At 37.9% G+C, this 23,325-nt stretch overlaps 1 protein-coding gene across 1 annotated transcript; it reads left to right on the forward strand.

The window, feature by feature from the left end:
- Positions 1-3,210: 3,210 nt before the first annotated feature.
- On the forward strand, positions 3,211-23,147 carry LOC137277363 (E3 ubiquitin-protein ligase arih1-like). The gene is made up of 14 exons (XM_067809063.1): positions 3,211-3,748; positions 7,838-7,905; positions 9,556-9,643; positions 10,034-10,108; positions 10,607-10,758; positions 12,149-12,215; positions 12,610-12,716; positions 14,940-15,054; positions 15,271-15,401; positions 15,707-15,764; positions 15,896-15,979; positions 18,265-18,441; positions 21,639-21,751; positions 22,350-23,147. The coding sequence occupies exons 1-14, from the start codon at positions 3,545-3,547 to the stop codon at positions 22,438-22,440; spliced, it is 1,530 nt and encodes a 509-aa protein (XP_067665164.1). The 5' UTR covers positions 3,211-3,544; the 3' UTR covers positions 22,441-23,147.
- The last annotated feature ends 178 nt before the right edge of the window (positions 23,148-23,325 follow it).

Consider the following 23,325-nt stretch of genomic DNA (forward strand, 5'->3'; position numbering starts at 1 on the left):
GAGCATGCTTCTGCATACTGCATGTGCACTTGAAGCCAGACTTCCGCAGGTTGGAATTGTGGAACACATAATGTTCAAAGACTACTACCTTGTTGCATCGAGCACCTTCGACAAACTCAGCTTTCTCATTCATCTTACAGAATCATACTGAAGTTTTGGTGACATGGCTATTTTATAAGAGACAAAAACAGTTAGGGGATTTGTAAATTGTGAAATTATGTATAATTATGTATTTATCCACTGACTTATTGATATCAGTCATAAAAATACCAATATCCCTAACGTATTTTGTCCAGTATATTTATGAGATTCACCAATAATTACACGCATCACTAGTTCGCTTGTTTGCAATTTCTTTGATTTTGAACACTGATTGGGAGCGAAAGGCCTCCGATAGAAAAATTTTGACTTAAGCGGTAAATTCACTATAAATATTGTGTGATGTTATTGTGTGATGTCATTTGTGTATTAACATGATAACATACGTCTTATTATTTACCATCTTAAAACATTTGATAGAGGCAAATATTGAAATTTAACAAGGCATTGTTCGGGAGTTTGATTGGATCCGTATTCCAAATGAATATTACGTAATTTCGATACTTTTACTCATGTCATAGTTGAGAATGGCAACCAGGTGTATATGCAGCATAAAACATTTTTTTAATCCATTGGCGTGATAATAAGGCCCCTGGAAAATTTAGAAAATAAGTTCTGAACGAAAAGGAATCAATTTTACGTCATCGTATTAATATAAATTCAAATGTTGAGATCAGATGACGTCCACGCGCTCTTCGACATGCAGTTGGATATTAGATACAACTAGACGTTGGACACCTTATTATGATCTGGGTATGATCAGGGTATGAAAAATTTGCCACCTTGACACTGTGACTTGCCTTCCCACAAAATATCTTCACATGCAACATTTTTGGAGAATCTGATGCTCCATGTTGAAAATAACCCGCCCCGAGCGGTCGGACAGGCAAGTATTTCGGACGCTGTTACGATGGTCTCTTTTATTGAACGAATCCCTAGTCACAAGCAAGGGGAGGATTAATCATTATAACGCGGATTATTGAAAGCTAAATAAAACTGGACAGAATGGACTTTTGACTGAAGTTTCGTTTTCTGATTGGAGTGAGTGAGTGAGTTTAGTTTTACGCCGCTTTTAGCAATATTCCAGCAATATCACGGCGGGGGACACCAGACAATGGGCTTCACTCATTGTACCCATGTGGGGAATCGAAGCCGGGTCTTCGGCGTGACGAACGAACGCTTTAACCACTAGGCTACCCCACCACCCCTTTTCAGATTGGAACAAATATGAACTCACTACATATCTACTAGATAAATGTAATAAAATGATGCCCCGCTTCATCTGATCCCAGTATTATGGAGGAGGCAGTTGTTTGGGGCGTGCTGCGTCATATATCATGTATGGAAGTGACCGCAATGAACAGAAGTATCTAAGGAATGGGCACTGAGGGAGTTTCTGGATCATATATGAGTGGTACTCAGGTTTTATTTATAGAAAGTAAATGTAAATTCAGCTCAAAAATCGCAAAGACTATGTGACATTTTCCGTCGCAAAAACCCAGATGTATGTGTGTGTGTGTGTGCGTGCGTGCGTGCGTGCGTGTGTGTGTGCCATTACTTCATTTTCTTGATCCCTAGATAAACAAACACGTACGCACGCACGCACGCATGCACACACGCACGCACAACTCGTGGTCACGGATTGAAATGTTTGTCCCCGGGTGTTGATATAAGCTGTAAAGTTTGTTCACCAATTCCGCTTCATTTTAAGAGTAAAAATATGCTTAAACCAAATATTTGCCCTCCATATTATAGACCGTTACTACGCCTGACATGTCACCGTGGACCCATGCTTTTCGGTCGGGGGAACCGAGCCAATAATCAGAAGGGTACACAAAAAAGTAGTCAGACTTCCATTTGTGTGGAAGCCACGGTGGCAAAGTGGGTTAGACGGCTGATTTTGTGTGTTGGCTGTTAGGTGCCTGACTGAGGGTACCGGTTCGAACAGACTCAACCCAACAAAAGTACTAAAATCTATACTTTACTGAGAAAGTGTAATCCCAAATACAACGTGTTACATATGACAGGACCCGTGAAGGTCCCGGGGTAGAATAGGCCTTCAGCAACCCATGCTTGCCATAGAAGGTGACTATGCTTGTCGTAAGAGGCGACTAACGGGATCGGGTGGTCAGACTAGCTGACTTGGTTGACACATGTCATAGGTTCCCCATTGCGCAGATCGATGCTCATGTTGTTGATCACTGGATTGTCTGGTCCAGACTCGATTATTTACAGACCGTCGCCATATAGCTGGAATATTGCTAAGTGCGACGTAAAACTAAACTCACTCACTCACTACATATGACAGCTTTCTAAATTATCATTATGAATTCGTATTAAACCACAGTACGGTGCTGATGGTCGAGACAACGATCGTTTTCTGGTCGAGATGTCCCTATATTCTAGTCCGGGATGCAACAAACACATGTGGCAACGCTGACTGTATAACACAATTGACAATTGTACAGATAGAAGCGTGATTTCTCCGCAATGTATCGCACATTTAACCTTAGTGAGATCTCACAAATATACTGAATATGCACGAGTCCTTTTGGTAATGCAAATGGCACGCTATACATATGGTTAATGTTACATTATCAGACTGTCAGGTTTCTTATCGCATGCAACGACACTACTGCAGTCAATTCCTTGCAGAGTAGTGGACAGGAACGGGTGTGGTGTGTTGAGGACCCAGTTTCTTTCCAACTTGGGTAGAATATCTGAATCGCATTTCTGATCCAGTTACTTTGCGATATTGGGCTTACGGTAACATTCATTGAGTCTTTTTTCACTTTCAGTCCAAAATAAAACACATGTTCTTACATCGAAGCAAACAAATTTATTTTCCATTTTAAGAATGAGAAAACCCCCACAAACCACCCCTATCTGTATCCCTGGTTAAAACAGGTGAGTCAAAAGTGATGATTACAAAAATATAATTTCAAGAAGAAATTTTCAAGCAATCATTTGCCATGTAAGGTCCCACAGCCCCTTACATGGAATAGTACACATTTCATTATCATAAATATTACTGAATTTTCATAGTTATTAACATGGTAGTTTAGAGTTACTTCCCTTTATTGATCTTCATTGAAGAGATATGAAAACTCTGTTTCCTACTACCCACAATGCAAGGAGACATGGTCTCTCCGAAGATGATGTCATCTCCGTGGAAGTGATTGTTGTCAAGGAATGGTTTCTAGCGTAGTGATTAGTATAATTACTGGTTTCCATTACATTTGCAACACCTTTTAGTGTAATCGAAGTTATTAGCAGTGCGTTGCTTATCCTCCAAGAGGGAGTATCACACCTGTTGGAAATCTCCGAAGATGACGTCACAGACGTGAATACCCACATCTCAAGACGATCATAGAAGGGGACAAATATCATCAACAAACCATAGTATATATCAAGTAATTACCATCGTTACACCATCCATTTTGTGATGGATAGCGATGAAGATTTCTTCCAGGATGACCCGGAATCCGATAGTTCAGAATATGATGATCTGCCCATGGAAATGGAGAACGCAGAGTCATCCGCTCAGGAAAAACAAGAAGAAGAGGATTTCCAATATGAAGTTTTGACCGCTGATCAAATTGTGCAGTATATGGTCGACTGTATAAAGGAAGTGAACTCAGTAGTTCAGGTACTGACAGAACCAATTCATGATGGTATTTTTGACAATTCTAGGATTTTGCACCAAATTCATCCCTGTCAGTGGGATCATAATCTATAAATAGATTGTTCCTGTGACTGTAAACCATTGTGCATTTCACAGAATTTTAATCATTTGCATTGCAGTATTCCATAGTGTACATGCATAGTAAAAGTTGTGGGATTGATGTATGTAAGTGTTTGCAGAAATTCATAGGGACCTTTAGTTTATAGTATATAAAGTATGTGGAAACAAAATTTTGGATAATAATGCCAATGCTAACAATCTCAACAATTTTAGTATCAGCTTTTATATATGTAGGTGTATTCAATGTCATTTAGAACTGCACTGTAAAGCTTGTCAAGATGGGCTTATTCGGACATTTCTTGAACTGTTCATCATGTTCCTGATGTTATTCTTGTATACATTGTATGAGACGACCCACTTTTATCGCGATTGGTATTGTTGTTGCTATTAGAATTATGAACTCTTACTGACATTTGGCATTTTATATATATGTTTTCAGTTGACTGATGTTTTGTCATTGCTTCTGCCACAAATGATGTGACATGTAGCTGCAATTCTTTCAGTGCGATTGAGTCAATCTTGATTGCCGCATTTGAACTGCAAATTGAAGCAACTCTCTATATTATCTCTATCTGTTATCATGGTGTTGCTATTTTCTTATGCTATGGCATGCGGTACAAGTGAATGACACTGTCAAATGTTTACTAAGAATAGGTTTAATGTTAAAAATTATTTAAAAATTCATTCAGATAATATTTGTAATATCACCATGCTTCAACCCAAACATCTGAAATTTTTATTCATTTGGACACTAGATAACAATAAAGTAACAAAATAATTTTTTGCCACCTTAAAATGTGCCATATAATTTTCTGGCATATGCAGAGTGAAGTTGAATCATAAGTCATTTTCTGTTATAGTTTTAGGACAGAAAATATGTAAATGGCCTTAGAGTTGTTGCAGAATTACTCTTGACCAAGTAAGTTTTGGTTCATGCTCATGGTAATAGGGGCCATACTTATTTCAAAATGTTCCAGAAGTTACTGCCAAGATGAATATGTTAATATTTCTATTGGACATAACATTACAACGAACTAAGTCACTTTGTCGAAGTTTTGTCCTGTCACAATATTTTCACATGCTGCAATAATAGAGTCGCAGGACACTTGAAGTAACTTATTGCACAAGGCTATTGACAATTCTCTATTGATAGATCATATACTTCATCAAGTTTGGAAGAACATGTTGCAAGTGAAAAAAATGTTATTAATCGTAATGATAATGTCAGTTGTGTTAAAGATTTTCCTTATGATGTACTAAATAGAAACTGTTCCTGTCTTCAGATTAGTATTTTACATATTGTATGGCATTACAGATTTTTTTCTAATGGACCATTAGGAATCTACATGAGCGTACAATTCGCGCACCAATTGCCCACCAATGTTGATGTGGCTTTCCCATCCTTACGAGGTACCTATTCACAGCTGGGTAGACTGAGACACATAGTCAAATTTCTTTGTCCAAGTTACACTGCTGTTGCTGTACCTTCAACTAGGTGTTAGCACAGATTCACATGGCCACCATTGGCCATTTACCAACAGGTTTATGGGTTCTTTTAAAGTTCACATATACTCAAGGGGCTTACAAATGCATAAATCATTTATTAACATTGTTATAACTGAAACCCCATCATTAAAACTACTCATTTTGACATTTAATTACCTTTAATCGCCCTTTTTTGGCAGCAGTGTGCAATTCTCTCCCTCGAACGAAATTTCAGCCAACCAGAGAGGTGCGCCACCATGACATTATATGAGGTACACCTATGGTTGCTGTAGTATTCATCTACATTGACGGGGTAGATTATCTTGTTTATACTTTTTTATAGATTTGTCTGTATCCGCAATTGCGACAGTTGTTTTGAAAATGAAAGCTGTATGTTTTCACAATCCAGTGCCATTTATATTGTCACCTGCTTTGCTTATTTTCTGAGATACAACTTATTTTCATAATACGATTCTATCAAAAATTGCTTGTTGTCATAATGTTTATAAATAGTTCTTGTAGTTCTGTTATAAATGGTGCCGTACTTGGTCATGATTCAAAAACATATTTAACTACGAGTAGGAAGTACTTTTGATCTTTTAATTGATAAAACAAACCATGATCTAATTGATTTTCAAACTGACTTGAGACTATGAAACCACGATTTTAACTCATTGTACAAGACTATTGACAATTCTCTATTGATAGATCATGTACTTCATCAAGTTTGGAAGAACATGTTCTTGTAGTTCTGTTATAAATGGTGCCATACATGGTCATGATTCAAAAACATATTTAACTACGAGTAGGAAGTAGTTTTGATCTTTTAACTTGATGAAACAAACCATGATCTAATTGATTTTCAAACTGACTTGAGACTGTGAACCCACGTTTTTAAAAAATGTCGGCGCCTTGTCGCAAACACTTACCAGTCTGAGTATAAATGCTATTTAGGATTGTTTCACCGAGTTACAATATCTAAACTATTTTCTGCTGGTAGTAAAATGTGTGTTTTATTGATGGACAGTAGGATTTTGCATGACACTGCTTATAACATAACAATTTCACTCTTTGAACTGGAAGCGAGGTGGGTGTCAATGTTATTGTCACTTCGACCACATCATCGCTTCAGAGGAAGAAATCATTGTGTTACAAGGTGTGTCATGCAAAATCTGTTAGGTCATCAAGCATTTACTACAACTAGTAAGTCGTTTTAATATTTTTTGATTCAATGAAAACAAATCTAAATTGCATCTAGTATCTTGGAAGTGAGGTAGTTTTTGAACCACCTGATTTAATATGTACAGGCTTCCAAAACGCTTGACTTGCACTCACAAATAGCATATTAAGCACGAAGTGAGGGATCTGGTGGAAATCCGTTCATGGTAGCACCATCACCAGATACCTGGGAGTATTTGACAGTAACACGACAACTCCGCATGTCTTTGTTCACATTGGGAAATCAGCAAATTGATGAGCTTGTTACACATTTTATACACATGTAACTGAAAATCCTGCCTCACATGGCGTCACTACGGGGCTCTGGCGACAGAGTTATGTAACCTGTCTGTGGTTTAGTTGGTTGGCAAGGGTGAAGCAGGCGACTTTTGGGCAACTTTTAATTGCTCGGTAATTATTAACCACATGTTTTGAAGGAATGAATCTGGTGTTCTGCGTACGACTAACCATAAATCTTTCATACGTAATGGTTAAAAGAGTACAAATGACGTGGGTTTGTTCGTTCTTAGAGGGTTGGACAAGGTTGAGTACTGTACATTAGGAGTTTTGACAACACTGTCATTACCATAGTGTAAACAGTTGTGTATTCATAATCAAATGGTTCTTTCTTCCATCATTGATATTATTTGTTGTTCACTGTGTGATTATTATCTTTGCTATATACTTTGTACAAGTGGATAGTTGGCAGCCCAGTGGTTCAATGCACCAGATGTTGAACTGAGCTTGTTTCAGGTCAGCTGAACCTCTCTAATACTGGCAGATATCCATAGTATTATGTTTAACATACATATTATGCAAATTAAATAACACACTTTAGATGCTGTATATATCACATACATATGACTGGTCAGGTTGTTTCCATGTGCTCTTGTCTACTATTTATAGTGTAGCCTTTCTGTAAAAGCAAATATGTTATACAAACCCTATATAGAGGTCCCTTGTCTAGCTCATTGCGGCATAAGATATTACATGGGGAACAGAATAAGGCAAGTGGTGCTACGTTGAATATGAAACATAATTGATCCTTGACATGTGAATCTTAGTCAGTCCACCAAACGTGTTATTGAAACTGGTACTAATCCTGTAACATTGTCTTGGGGTATTTCAGTGCATCATATATATTAATGCATGTCAGTGGTTTGATACCTTCATTTGCCTGAAATAATGCATACTGACATAATACCAGACTTAATCCCTCTTCTTATCCATTTTAGGTTTACATTTTTATAACCATATATTACACTGGGTTTTTTTCATATTTTGTTTCAGATACCAGCAACAATTACAAGGATTTTGTTAAACCACTTCAGGTGGGACAAGGAGAAATTGATGGAAAGGTAGAAAAAAACCCACATATATAACACTTGTTACTTGTATTATGCAGCAAATGCTGCTTTCATCCAAATGTTAAGTCAAAGTCACAATTGTCAGTAAAGTTGACTGTTCAGCATGGTGTCGTCGTGAGTTGGGTGTTTCCAAACGTTTCACATTGTGTTGGCTTATTTTAATATGTATTTCAGTATATTGTGAAAGTGTAACACATGGGTTAAGGTGATCATGGTAAGCGAGTTTCTGTTTCCTTTCTTTTGAAACCATGCCATTAGCCACAGTCCAAAATCAGATGTAATTGTACAAGAGATCCATTGAAAATGTTTCCAAATTGAAGACTTCGATCTAAAATTTGGAATACATCATGAAAATCACTGATAAGTATTGGGTGATATGGTTCGCGAAAAGTGTGCAACAATATACCATATTGTGATCAAGGAATTGCAGTATACTGGTTAGCCAGTATAATCACCCACCCCCAGTGTCATCTGGTTTTAATTATTTGTGAATCAGTGTTGGATATATCAACCATGACAAGATAATTGTGTTTCCCAGTACATGTTGTAAATGTAAAGGATGTGTGTGTGTTCAAACTCTGGATAGTGTCACCAAGGTTTGTGGTGTAACAACCTGTTTTGAAATATTCCACAAGTAAGAAATGCGCATTTAGTGCAAGAAAGGAAAAAATATTTCATTTTGATGTATCACTATCAGTGTTGTAGACTTTAATTTTTGTGTCAGCCAGCTTGAGTTTTAATGTTTACATCATTTTTCTGTAGATTTTAGGCTTTGTGTATGGACTAGTAATTACTCATTGTAAGTATCATTGTTATCCCCCAAAGCCATTTTTGTACTTATGACATTTTACTAGACCCAGACTAGTGACAGAATTGTGTTATGGTTCTTATTTGTCTTGTCAATCTGATCACAGAGTCAAAGAAATGTTGTCAAGTAAGTCATTTACAAGATATTAAAAGGCACAATGTCACACCACATTTCTCTAAAAATACATGATGTATTCCATGACATGACATTATCCCATTACCATGTTACTGTCACCACAGAAATGATCTTGTTCCAAAGCTTCACTACTGATGTTTGTGAGGGGCACATGGATGGGTAACCTTAATGACACTGACATATGTAGACAAGGCCTTAAGTTTAAGTCTTGCTATGTCACTCAGTGATCAGCTGTTTGGTGTAAGTCTTTTTTACAACAAGCTATTCAAATTATCCTATATATGTTATTCAATTCAGATTATCCTATATATGTTGGGATGTGCAGATGTTGACATTAATAGAAAGCAATTCCCACCCCTGTTGTTAAAATGTCACTTTTCTTGACATGAGAAATCTCTAATCTTTTCTCTCTTAAGTATAGAATATGTCATGGGCAAACAACTATATTGCATAACAGTTAAGATGTTTGGTGAGGATATAGGAAATCTTAATACTGTATTTTACTCTTATTGTACATTCTTGATAACAGTTTGTTTTTCAATATATTTTGTCCATCTGAACCATGGTAAAAATAAATCTCAGTGCCTCTGTAGCAGTGAATTACTAGTTTAGCATGTTTAGAGTCAATCATCATTCTGCCTATATGTGTATGAGATATCTTTGAACGTTGAACATTTTCATATTTCATTTAATTTCAGATACTATGATGGAGATCAGGAAGGGTTGTTCTCTGAAGCTCATGTTGTCAACCCTCACAAGAGAGAATCCCGTAGCAAAGACTCAAAGGTGATATTTCACATAGCTGAGTCACTTACAGGCGGCCCTGGCCTACAGGATAGCTTGACATGTACATTCCAATGATTGAGAAAATTTTTTGCTCTGTCTGGTTAGATCCAACTTGAACATAACCTGCATTGTAATGACAGTTGTAACTGCCACACTTATCAAAGTAACATCACATTACATTTGTACAATAAGACATATTGACTGCTACTTTGAGTATACTTGTAGTAAATTTGTAGTAAATTTGGACAGAATACAAGAGTATACTTGTGATAGAGAGTCAACATGTACGTCCACCACATTTCATGTTGTGAAACAGCACTGTTGGTTCAGCACAGCAAATGTTTTCTTGAAACTATGTCAGCAACATGAATTTTGTTGATGTGATTCCAGAGGACAACACGGTCGGCTGCAGCTGCTGTGGAAGAAGAGTGTTGTGAAATCTGTTGTGTGGATCAGAAACCAGGTGTAAGTTCACAGAACATTCTGTCAGTTTCCACTACTCTCTATAGCATTTACCTAAATATTCTCTTAACCATTTCATAGCCACACTTCGCAAATATATCCTTGTTTACCAGCTTGAATGTGTGTTAGAAATACTTATCCAAAGTAATTTGGGACTACTCAGTTCTTTATGGTTAGTCTGTCAAATGAGGGAGCTTAATTTTGGAATTAAGGGATATGGATTTCTTACAAATTGTTGCGATACATCTTTTGATTTAAGTGGTCTGATTGTTAAAAGTGACATATGTTTCTGTGAAACTAGTACTAAGGAGGAAGGACTAGTAATGTTTTTTCTGCACTGCTGGAGGCACCATGTTTAGTTTTAGATTAAAGGTAGTTCTGTAGCGTACTATCTTAAAAATTTACTGAATAGGAGTTGCTTTTTACTATGTAAGTGCACATGCAATGTACCGCAGTTCAGTGTAGAGTAAAATTATTTGAACCATTGAACTTTTAAACCAGGAGGAGATGACAGGGCTGGAGTGTGGCCATCGGTTCTGTACAACATGCTGGGCAGATTACCTCACTGCCAAGATCATGGATGAGGGCATGGGACAGACCATCACATGTGCTGCCTATGGTTGTGATATTCTTGTAGATGATGCTACTGTAATGTAAGTACCGCACTAATTAAAATCTTATTGATGCATTTCTTTTTCTTACAAGACGTCCATCATGATCTGTGCGACTTTATCACATATCACATGTTACCATACTGATATACTAATGGTCCTACAAACACTGTGAAGATTCGGGTTCGAATTGATCTTCAAAAACCTGTGCTTGTTGTAATAGGCGACTAACGGGATTGGGTTGTCAGACTCCCAAGCTTGGTTAATACGTCATCGGTTCCCCTTTGTGTAGATCGATAGTCGTGCTGTTGATCGCTAGATTGTCTGGTGCACACACATGATTATTTACAGACCGCCTCCGTATGACTGAAATATTGTTGAGTTTGTCATAAAACTAAACTCCCTCACTCGCTGTGGCTATGCAAATCTTTTGTTATTTACTCTCTCACTTTTTAGGTCTATTCTGAGAAACATATATCACTTCAGGTTTTCTTCATACTTCTGGATAAGTGGAATACTGTTCAAAACTACATTGACCCCAAATCTGACACTCCCTCACTAGTTGTCCCCGCTGCAACATGAAACGGGGGACTATGTATTCTGCAGCATCAATACGTCTCAAATCTTGTTATCACTTGAACTGTTTTACCCAATGTCTTCCAATTCGGTGACAGCCTACACTGGTAGGTTACGCAGACACCAATTGTTTTTGTGACCTTGACCTTATTTTCAAGGTCACCATGACTCTTGACCACTTTTCAAACTCTTGATAATGAGTTATCTCTTGAACTGTTGAACCCAATGTTTTCAAATTTGATGATTTCTACATTTGGGAACGACACAGACACCAGTCGATTTGGGTGACTTTCTCTGTATCTTCAAAGTCACCATGACTCTTAGACCACTTTTCAAACTCTTGTTATCCTGATATTTCGTGCACTGTTGTACCCACTGTTTACTAATTTGATGACAGCCAACACTGGATGATTACACAGGCATTATTTGATTGGGATGACCCTGACCTTATTATGAACACTTTGTTCCTTTCACAAATTTATGTTAATGCGATATTTCAAACAACATTGCAACCAATGTTTTGTTGACATCCTACAATGGGTGATTATACGGATACCAGTCATTTCAGGCATCTTGTGTGTGACCAAAAGTGAAAAGGAGTGAATATTTTGTGAATATTTTTTCCTTAGTGGCGGGGGACATTGCCGCATCAGTGGCAAACACTTGTTTTTGTTCCCTTCAAGTTGATCCCTTTTTAATGTGATTGTATTGTGAAATGCTTTTCATGTTTGATCTTTGAAATATTCATATGTGAACATCTATGACAAATTACATACCTGAGGCAGGCCTGTATATAATTACATCAGAAAGGAGTTGTGGCTAACTGAGTTGTATGTATATCTTTATTTCTTTGCAGGTCACTCATTAGCGATGCCAAAGTCAAGTTAAAATATCAACTCATTATAACAAATAGTTTTGTAGAGGTAAGATTTTTCTTACTTTTGACCACAGTGTGGCAGTGTGCAAGTGTGAGTAACACTGTTTTCTTGCAGTAGTAAGGAATCATTATGAGATAATGGATGGAACTTGTACACGCTCTGTAGCACTCTAGTTACAATGTTCAAAGACCTGAGGGGAATTGATTACTATCCCATGATAACTTGACTGACGTACAGATATGAGATAAATGAGTAATTGCCTTCGGAAAGATCTTTTAGTTTTAATACTAGTATGTAATACTGAAGAGATGCTTCATGTATGTGATATATGAGTAGGGAAGTGTTACTACCTACTGTTACTCTGTCAACTGACATTACTAGCAGTGGCATTTGATGATTGTTTCAATGTGTTGAAAGTTATGGTTTGTATTTGTTCTAGTGTAATAGGTTACTACGATGGTGCCCAGCGCCGGACTGTGGACACGTAGTCAAAGTGGGCTACTTTGACAACAAGCCAGTCACCTGCATCTGCAGTCACACATTCTGGTGCGTTTATATTAGCACATTTGTCAGAATTATATGTATATAAGGTAAACATTCTTTTTATCCCCCCAGCATATAATGCAAGGGGATATAGTCAACGCCTCGTCTGTCTGTCCTTCCGTCCGTCCGTCTGTCCACAATCATTTTATTTCTGGAGCATAACTCAGAAACCGTTCAGTATTTTTGGACCAAACTTGATAGATATAATAATCTCAACCTGTAGTTCTGCCCTTTGTTATATACAGAGTTTTGACATTTTTTTTTTTGTTTTTCCTTGGAACATTTTGATGTTAGTCTGATGGGGGTGTGGGCTTCGTTTCCGGAGCATAACTCAAAAACCGTTCAATATTTTTCTGCAAAACTACATCCATACATCTATGGATTGTATGAGAACATGTTTGAGAAAACAAGGATATTCCACAAGAGTGCCAAAAGCAGTTACTTTTGCACTACGGAAACCTAGGCGTAATTTATATGATGACAAATTTAAAAAATTTGAAGCTTATGCAAAGCGCCAAGGATTCATAGCATTGAAACCTCATCCTCAAGTAGCGGATTACTTATGTCATCTATGACAAACAAGGCGATTAAAAGGTTCTAGCGACACTCAGTACAGTTATATCTATGAAATCAGGCATCAAACTGACCAAAGTACCTGAATTATTTGCATTATTTCATTCTATCAAATTGGAGGATCAACAACAGAAATTCAAAGCCCTGACTAGGGTTCTCTATGTTATTCTACACCACCTTACTAGTGAGGAATACCAACCATTAGATCAGACATCCTTTGAACGTTTGACACAAAAGACAATATTTTTACTTGCCTTAACCATGGCAGGTCGGATGTCAGATATTCACACACTGGATTTTGCCCAAACTCGGTACAACTCTGGGATTATGTTGGGATTTCATTGTTACAAATCAGTTGCCAGGACAACCTGATAGACAATTTCACATCCTGGCACTGCTCAGACCACATGATGCGCAGGATTTATCTCTATGTCTCATAAGAACACTCAAGATTCATTTATATGCATATAAAGCAGCAGGACTTGAACCTCCACGAAAGTCCAACCTACATGAATTGAGAGCTTTGGCATCTATGCTCACTTGGCATAGAAATATCTCAATTACAATCTTGGAGGACTGTTTTTGGAGATCAGACACATTGTTTGCAAATCACTATCTGGGAGACATTGCCACTGAGGACGTCTCAGGCATTTACCAGTTTAACCCTCTTATTGTATCCCAATAGTTAATGGTTCCTCAACGGTGCTAGAAATAGCTCACCCTTATCACTTGACTTGTTGATACCTACACTAATGAGGTCATTGGTTGACAGTCCAAGCGTGATCATAAACCCTGTACATAGTTAGATACTATGTGATACATGGGTTGTAATTTAGCAGATGAACAAATCTAGCAACAAGTTGCGAGATATATATATCTATGTATGTATATTATAAGTTGTTCACTGGTCATGAGGTGTCCATTGGCTCATGTACAGCGAGGGACCAGTGAGTAACGTATTTATCTTACTGAACACCTGAGTTTATATATAAACTCCCTCCCCCCCCCACAGATACTAGTCGGAATTTGCCTAATGAAACAAGATAATTACAGTGCCATCTTGGTTCCCTCGGGGATTATTCAGGATTGCTGTATTGCTGGAAGTGTCCATGAAGTGGCATAACCCACCACCTTTTCCATTGGATACTACAAGCAAATAAGCATGAGTCAGAATAAGGCAAAATATGTGATTTTCTCAATAAAATTGATATTTTATACTTATCCTGACTCATGACATCAACCCTCCCATCCTTCCCTTCATGTCGCTTGGATTTCCCTGCAAATCCTTGTGTTTGGGTTACGAAAATTATGGAGTGAGTGACAAATATGGCTGGTCATGTGACCAGTATTGGTGCCAAAATAGGGAGGAAAGGGAGGTACTTGTGAGTGAGTATGGTTTAAAGTCCTTTTGAAGAAGGGGACTTTCATTTCAGTTTTCCACTTGAACTTCGTAAAAAATCGTATAGAAAGGGGAGACAAGCAAATAAGCATAAGTCAGGATAAGTATAAAATATCAATTTTATTCAGAAAATTACATGTTTATGCCCATTTTTGTGTAATGTTGATGTACAGTTATTTCAAGGAACTACTGTATACATGTATGAACTGGATTTTCACACTGTCCTGATCGCCATGTTGTCTCCTGTTTCACAGTTTTGCATGTGGAGAGAACTGGCATGACCCAGTGAAATGCAAATGGCTAAGAAAGTGGATCAAGAAATGTGATGATGATAGTGAAACCTCCAACTGGATAGCTGCAAATACTAAGGTTGGTTGTGCTGACATGGTGCCGAAAATGTTTTGGATTGTTTGGTAGATGAAGTAATGCTTATGAAGAAGTATAGCTCTTTATTTCACTCACAGACATTGACCAGTTCTGAGACTTAGTTATCTTTTTGTAATGTTTGCAACACAAGGATTAAAAGGTGACTGACAGAGATCATTCATATCTGTTGTCATAATGACTGTTTGAATTTGTTTGCAGGAATGTCCAAAATGTCATGTGACAATTGAGAAGGATGGTGGCTGCAACCATATGGTGTGTAAGAATCAAAACTGTAAAGCTGACTTCTGCTGGGTGTGCCTTGGGCCTTGGGAGCCTCACGGATCTTCATGGTATGGATACAATATGATTAGTTATCCTGTGGGGTTGTTTACAACTGGCACTGCAGAGTTATGTCCCTTGGACAAGGGCGATTTATGTTGCATTTAACTGCTCGGCCATTTCATGGCCATATTGGTACTAAATACCTCTAGTTCATGTGTGAAAAATTGATGACCCCAATCTCCCCAGAACAAAAAGTGGGGTACCTTAAAATCATCAGCACTCAACTTGACTTCAATGAAAGCCATAGAGATTGTTATTATTGTGCAAATACCAGACATGCACCTAGTTTGATGATGTCAATATTTGTTTCTAGGTACAACTGTAACAGATACAATGAAGATGAAGCTAAAAAGGCCAGAGATGCACAGGAGGTAGGTAGATATTATAAAAACATTCTCTGTGTGAAAAAATACCCCAGAAGCATTCTTTGTTGTGAGACTCAGTATTGTAATTCCTCTTTCTAATACTTTCCTTTGAATTTCTGTTTTGTATTTCTTTGCAGAAGTCCAGAGCAGCACTTCAGCGGTACCTGTTCTACTGCAATCGCTACATGAACCATATGCAGAGCCTTAAGTTTGAACACAAGGTTTGTTGGGATATATAGTTCGTTTTCAGAAGAAGTCCTCCTTGGGGTACAAATAAGCATTAAAATGTCAATTTTTAAATACCTATGACAGTTATAACAAAATTTCAATTAATAGTTTACAAAACAAAAACACTGTTCTACTGCAATCGCTACATGAACCATATGCAGAGTCTTTAGTTTGCACTCATGGTTTGTGGGATATATAGATTTTTAGCACCAAAAATAGAGGTAAACTGAAAACACTTCACATCTTTAGTAACTGATCAAGTGTATGAATTTAGATAAGCTGAGCTCATAGATAAACTAACGTCCTAACTTGACCCTTAGAATAGTGTCAACAAATCCATTTTAAATTGTGTATGTAAATCGTTTTTTTTCTTAATCTTATCTCATAATAAAACATTTTGTTACCCACCCCCCCCCCCCCCCCGCCCGCATTAAATGCCACCTCGTCTGTCCGTCCGTCCGCCCCCCATCCATCCGTCTATCCGTCCATAATCATTTTTTTTACAGAGCATAACTCGGAAACCGTTCAATATTTTTTTTACCAAACTTGATAGATATAGTAATCTCAGCCTATGGTTGTGCCTTTTGCTATATACAGATTTTTGACATTTATATTTTTTTTGTTTTTCCATGGAACATTTTGGTGTTAGTCTTATGGTAGGGTGGGCTTCGTTTCCGAAGCAGAACTCAAAAGCCATTCAATATTTTTCTGCAAAACTTGGTAGATATATCAGTCAGAAGCTGTGGTGGTGCCTTTTGCTATGTACAGGTTTTTGTGATTTATTATTTTCTCAGTTTCCATGGAAACGTTTCAGACATAGTTCCAAAAGTGCAAGGTGTGTTTCGTTTCCGGAGCAGAACTCAAAAGCCGTTCAATATTTTTCTGCAGAACTTTGTAGATATATCAGTCAGAAGCTGTGGTGGTGCCTTTAGCTATGTATAGGTTTTTGTGATGTATTATTTTCTTGATTTCCATGGAAACGTTTCAGACATAGTCTCAAAATAGAGGGATGGACTTCGTTTCCGGAGCAGAACTCAAAAACCATTCAATATTTTTCTGCAAAACTTGGTAGATATAGCAATCTGAACTTATAGTGGTGCCTTTTGGTATTCACCAGTTTTTGTGATTTCTTAGTTTCTCGGTTTCCATGGAAATGTTTCAGACAAGTCTCAAAGTGAGAGGTGTGTTTTGTTTCCAGAGCAGAACTCAAAAACTTCTAAATATCTGTTAGTAAAACTTCATAGATATGTGTGGCAGACCTAAACAATTGAAACTTAGTCTAAAAAGAACAATGAGTAACTCTCAGATTATTTGTCCTTTCAAACATGTGGGGGCCGGGGGGATGTGTCATCTTCTGATGACTCTTGTTGGTATATCTGGACTTATGTTCATAATCTGTATTATTAATTTTACTCAAAATGATATTAATTGCTTGAGATTGTGTGTCTGTCCAATACTTACAACTTCCTTTCACATCCTTTCCAAAATCCATTTCCGTTATATTATCAGGTATATTTTAACTAAGTCATGGTAAATCGTGGGGAAACATAAGCACAGCAGGTATACTATTTTATGCTCGGCTTACCAGACATGATAACCTTAATCCCAAAACTAATTAAAAGTGAAAGGGTAAATCATCTTGTCTAGTTGATTTGCTCTGTAACACCTGTCAGAATAAGTTATAAGACTATTTGCCACACATCCCTCTTGTAACACCTGTCATACTATGTTGTGACTCTTGTTCCCCGCATCCCACCTGGAACACCTGTCAGACTATCATATAAGACTATTCATGACATGCTCCTGTGACACTATGATATAACACTGTTCATTACACATCCCTCCTGTAACACCTGACAGACTATGTTATGTTATTCACCACACACCCTTTCTGTAACACCCGATAGACTGTGTTATAACACTATTCACTTCCCCATCCTGCAATACCCAAAAGACAGTGTTATAACACTATTAACCACACAGCCCTCCTGTAACACATGGCTGACTGTTTTGACGCTATTTACCTCACACACCTCCTGTAACACATGACTGACTATGTTATAACACTGTTCACCACAGACCCCTCCTGTAGCACCAGACACACTATGATAGAACACTATTCACCACACATTCCACCTGTAACTCCTGACAGACTATGTTATTCACCACACATGCCATCTGTAGCACCTGACAGACTATATTATTCATCACAGATCCCACCTGACAGACTATGTTACATTAACTTACAACTTACACACGTTCCTCCCATTTGCTGCAGCTGTATGCCTCTGTGCGGGCCAAGATGGAGGAGATGCAGCAACAGAACATGTCCTGGATCGAGGTGCAGTTTCTGAAAAAGGCTGTGGATGTTCTGTGCCAGTGCCGTCAGACACTGATGTACACATACGTCTTCGCCTTCTATCTGAGAAAGAACAACCAATCCATCATCTTTGAGGTGTGTTGCAAATTATGCATTAAAGTAAAGTATAGTGGAATTATAATGGTAAAATCCTGATGGTCTCTGTCAAAATATTAAAGGCTCTCAGTTACTGTTGAAGAAAATCTGACTGATTTGAAAATTCAGACTAAACCCACTGTGTACTAGGTTTTCTTCTTTCTTGCATCTTAAGTGAGATTAAATTTCAGAACTCTGTAAGTTAACTTCCTTTCTACTATGATAAAATTAAATGTTTGTTGATGACACAGATATTGAGTGAAATGGCAAGGATGACTGAGCCCACTATTTGAGTGAGTTTTCCATCTGGATGTATGAAACACCTAAACTGACATATTAATATCATTGTCTATGTTTAAACTTTTGTTTTGTTTCTCACGATACTGTACTGCCATATATGATACACATTGAAGTGTCAGCTCAGGTTTATCGTAAGCCATTGTGTTGTTTACACCCATAATTAAGCATGCCTTTAAAGGCTCAATTCTTCAAATCACAGGCCCTAGTATCCATGCAAGGATTAATTTATTTTTATCCCCCCGGCATGTAAGTCAACGGATATGGTCAACGCCTCGTCTGTCTGTCCATCCGTCTGTCCGTCCCTAATCATTTTGTTTCTGGAGCATAACTCAGAAACAGTTAAATATTTTTAGAGCAAACTTGATAGATATAATAATCTGAACCTATAGTTGTGCCTTTTGCTATTTACAGATTTTTGGCATTTTTATTTTTTTTTCTGTTTTTCCATGGAACATTTTGGTATTAGTCTAATTGTGGGGTGGGCCTCCTTTCCGGATTAGAACTCAAAAACTGTTCAATATTTTTCTGCAAAACTTGGTAGATATGTGTGGCAGACCCCAAGGTGGTGCCTTTTGCTATGTACAGGTTTTTGTGATGTCTTAGTTTCTCGGTTTCCATGGAAACGATTCAGACTTTGTGTCAAAAGTGAGAGGTGTGTTTTGTTTCCAGAGCAGAACTCAAATATCTGTCAGTGTAACTTGGTAGATATGTGTGGCAGACCCCAAAGTGGTGCCTTTTGGTATTTACAGGCTTTTGTGATTTATTATTTTATTGGTTTCCATGGAAACATTTCCGACTTTGTTTCCGGAGCACAACTCGAAAACCATTTCATACGAGGGGATGTCAATAAGTTTTGAACCTTGAGCATTTTTCATACCCAGGTGTCACAGCCTATGGTACGACATTGAACCTTGGTGTGTAGCTGATGTGATATATAAGTTTTGGTATCCTGCTCTCAGAAGTTATTGAACAGCTCACATTGACAGAAAGAGACCCCCCTCACGGCAGTGAAAATGAATAAAATTGAGTATAGAGCAGTAATTAAGTTTTTAGTTCTTGAAGGAAACTCGGCGAACAACATTGAAGAAAGTTTTTCAGTAGTTTATGGGAAGTCTTCCCCTTCATCTGCTACCATCAAACAATGAGTCAAAGAATTTAAGCATGGTAGAGACAGTCTTGAAGATGACCCCTGTCCAGGTTGCCCAACAACAAGCACTAGTCAGGAAATCATTGACAGAATGCATAGACTTGTGCTGGAAAATCGTCGAATCACACTCCATGAGTTAGTGGAGACCACAGGCATTTCACAAGGGTCACCATAAGCAAAGCCATGCTAACCAGATACAGCAAGAATCCTGAAGATTTTCACTTTAGGCTAGTAACCTGTGATGAAACCTGGATCCACCACTATGATCCTGAGAGCAAACAAGAATCCATGGAATGGAAACATGTCACTTCTCCCAGGGCCAAAAAGTTCAAAGCCTCCAGATCAGTGCAGAAGGTAATGGCGACAGTCTTCTGGGATAGCAAAGGCGTCATCCACATAGATTACTTACCAAAAGGAAGAACAATGAATGGGGAATGTTACGCTAACTTGTTGAGGCAAGTGCAACAGTCGATCAAGGAGAAGCACCGGGGCAAGATCAGACGTGGTATTCTTCTACATCAAGACAGAGCTCCAGTACACACCTCTCGCGTTGCAGCCGCTGCTTTCCAGGAATGCGGGTACGAAATCTTGCCGTATCCCCCCTACTCTCCAGACCTGGCACCAAGTGATTACCATCTGTTCCCAAATCTCAAGAAACACTTGCGTGGTTGTAGATTTCAGGATGATAATGAGCTTATTGCTGCTATTGAGGCTTGGTTTGAGGACCAAAATGGCACCTTCTACAGAGATGGCATCAGCGCCTGGCAGAAATGATGGAACAAGTGTCTTGACTCACAAGGGGACTATGTTGAAAAATAAATGTGGTTCACACCAATATTTTGTGTTTTTCTATGCAAGGCTCAAAACTTATTGACATCCCCTCGTATCTTTCAAAAGATCTTGGCAGATATGAGACAGATCTTGAAATAGTGTCTTTTTCTTTTTACAGATATATGGCATTTATATTTTTCATGAATTCCATGGAAACAATCCATGCTTTGTCTGAAAACACAATAAGTAACTGTCGGATGATTTGTGATTTCAAATATGTGGGGGCCGGGGAGATATGTCATCTTCTGTTTTAAATACAGAAAAGTTTGAGAATACCCCTGACTTGAAATGCATCTCAGTATTCATATGTAATGAAAAGGCTGGATACTTTGCTTCAACCACACAACCACTTTGTGCATTATGTCATCATCCATCTGTGTCAAGATCCTTTAGTTAAGTGTCAAAATTGGGTTTCAATTGACTTGCAGAAATAATAAAGAATAGGTAGATATCATGAGTAGTGCTGTGTAGGCCAATCATACATAATTTTGTTTACATAGTTAGTTTTAATCAAATACATGAGGTGCTTGCGCAGAGATTGGCAAAGTAGGCAGGTTGGTACACCAAAGTGTCATGATGTATTGTACTATGAAATATTTTGAGTCAGGGGTCATCTCAAAACAATATTATTTAAATACTTAATCTTCACAAAAACGATTGTCTGTGCTTCGAACGACATGATTTGTCACAGTTGGCTACAGAAATGTTCTCCAAACTCCCAACTGTAACACTTGAAATGCACTCTTAGTTAGTTTTTGTGTGTTTGGTCAAATTCATGTGTGGACCGCAACTATGCATTTTTTGTTTGTTGATGATGCCGATCAACCTGTTGTTGGATTAGTTTGAATTGATGTATCAGTCTTTGAATATTTTGTGATACTGGATTAACTGAATCACAATGCGTGATGATGTTTGCCAGGACAACCAGCGAGATCTGGAGACAGCAACAGAGCAGCTGTCTGAGTATCTGGAGAGGGACATTTCTTCTGATGTACTGCATGACATCAAGCAAAAGGTCCAGGACAAATACAGGTACACTGTAACACTATGTGGTTAGACACTGGAAGAATACAGGTGCCAGGAACGTAGGTTGGGGTCAGGTATTGGAAGAATACGGGTGCCCGGAATGCATGGTGGAGTCAGGTATTGGAAGAATTCAGGTACCAGGAATATAAGGTGGTGTGAGATATTGGAAGAATTCAGGTACCAGGAATATAAGGTGGGGTTAGGTTTTCAAAGAATACTGGTGCCAGAAATGTTTCGTGGGGTTAGGTATTGGAAGAATACAGGTGCCAGGAATGTAGGGTGGGGTTATTGGAAGAATACGGGTGCCAAGAATGGAGGGTGAGGTTAGGTATTGGAAGAATACAGGTGCCAGGAATGTAGGGTGGCATCAGGTATTGGAAGAATACAGATTACATTATTGCGTTTTAAAGAACACAGCATTCAATTTAAAAAACTGTCAATGGATAAAAATTTTGGCTATTCTCATTAATACATTTGCTTTAATTCTTCTTGAATAAATTGCATCAAAGTTATTGTATCATGCTTAAAAAGATGATATGCCATTGCCCCACCCTGTTTTCTGGAGTGACTGATCAAAGCTGACATTTTGCTTTTGGCTTTACAGATATTGTGAGAGTCGTCGCAAGGTGCTTTTGGACCATGTACATGAAGGCTATGAGAGGGATCTATGGGAATACATCGAAGATTTCCCCTAATGTCTCTGCTGTCCTCGCAACATTTGAACACCTTTATCCTATTTTAACCTATTGAGAACATGTTTGAAATTCTGAGCTTCACAATTGAGTTGTTTCACACGGCAGTTTGCTACAAAACATGTCAACCCTCCCTTTTCCTCACGGAGATTGTGGCCATTTGGAATGTTACTGCCAAATTCTGAGACAGTTCAGAAAATTGATTAAAACTCAAATTGAATGTTTCATATGCTTTGTTATGTTTCAGTTGCTGGGGCTATACATATCTACTGTGATTAAAATATGGGGGTTGACAGCCACTACTTGATTTCATCAAGTGAAAACTTTTCTATATTGAAAACAAACAAAACTGTTTCATTTTTCATGCAAATCCATCCACTAGAAGTTCATATTTAGAACTTGAATTCCTGATTTGGACTAGATTGTATTTCAGCGGGGAGGCTATACTGTTGCATAGGCTAGAGTGTGTATATGTTGTCATGACAACATAAGTTTTTCCAGGTTAAGTAAAAGTTCCTTTGAATTATGTTGGTTTGTTTAGAGACTTTATCTGAATGAATGAGAGTGGATCATGGTGTTACCTATCCAAGCAAATCTTTGAAAGGTTATTATTATTACAGACACATGCTTAAAAGATACAAAATTGTTGCTGCTTGTGTGCCACAGTAGGAGGTGCTATTCTTGTGTTGGATTCTATCATCTTAAAGAAATACTACAATTTGCAGATCATGATAGCTTCATTGGTCAGTAAATATGAAAGTATCAAATTTGCTGCAAATTATCAAATAAGAACTAAAATACATCATATGTATTCATAGTGTAGGCATTGTACATAATATGACAGCATAGATGTTTTGCCCTAACAGGGATGTACTGTTTATACATAGG

Source organism: Haliotis asinina, chromosome 3, assembly GCF_037392515.1.
Source record: "Haliotis asinina isolate JCU_RB_2024 chromosome 3, JCU_Hal_asi_v2, whole genome shotgun sequence".
In the NCBI taxonomy this organism is placed as follows: Eukaryota; Metazoa; Mollusca; class Gastropoda; order Lepetellida; family Haliotidae; genus Haliotis; species Haliotis asinina.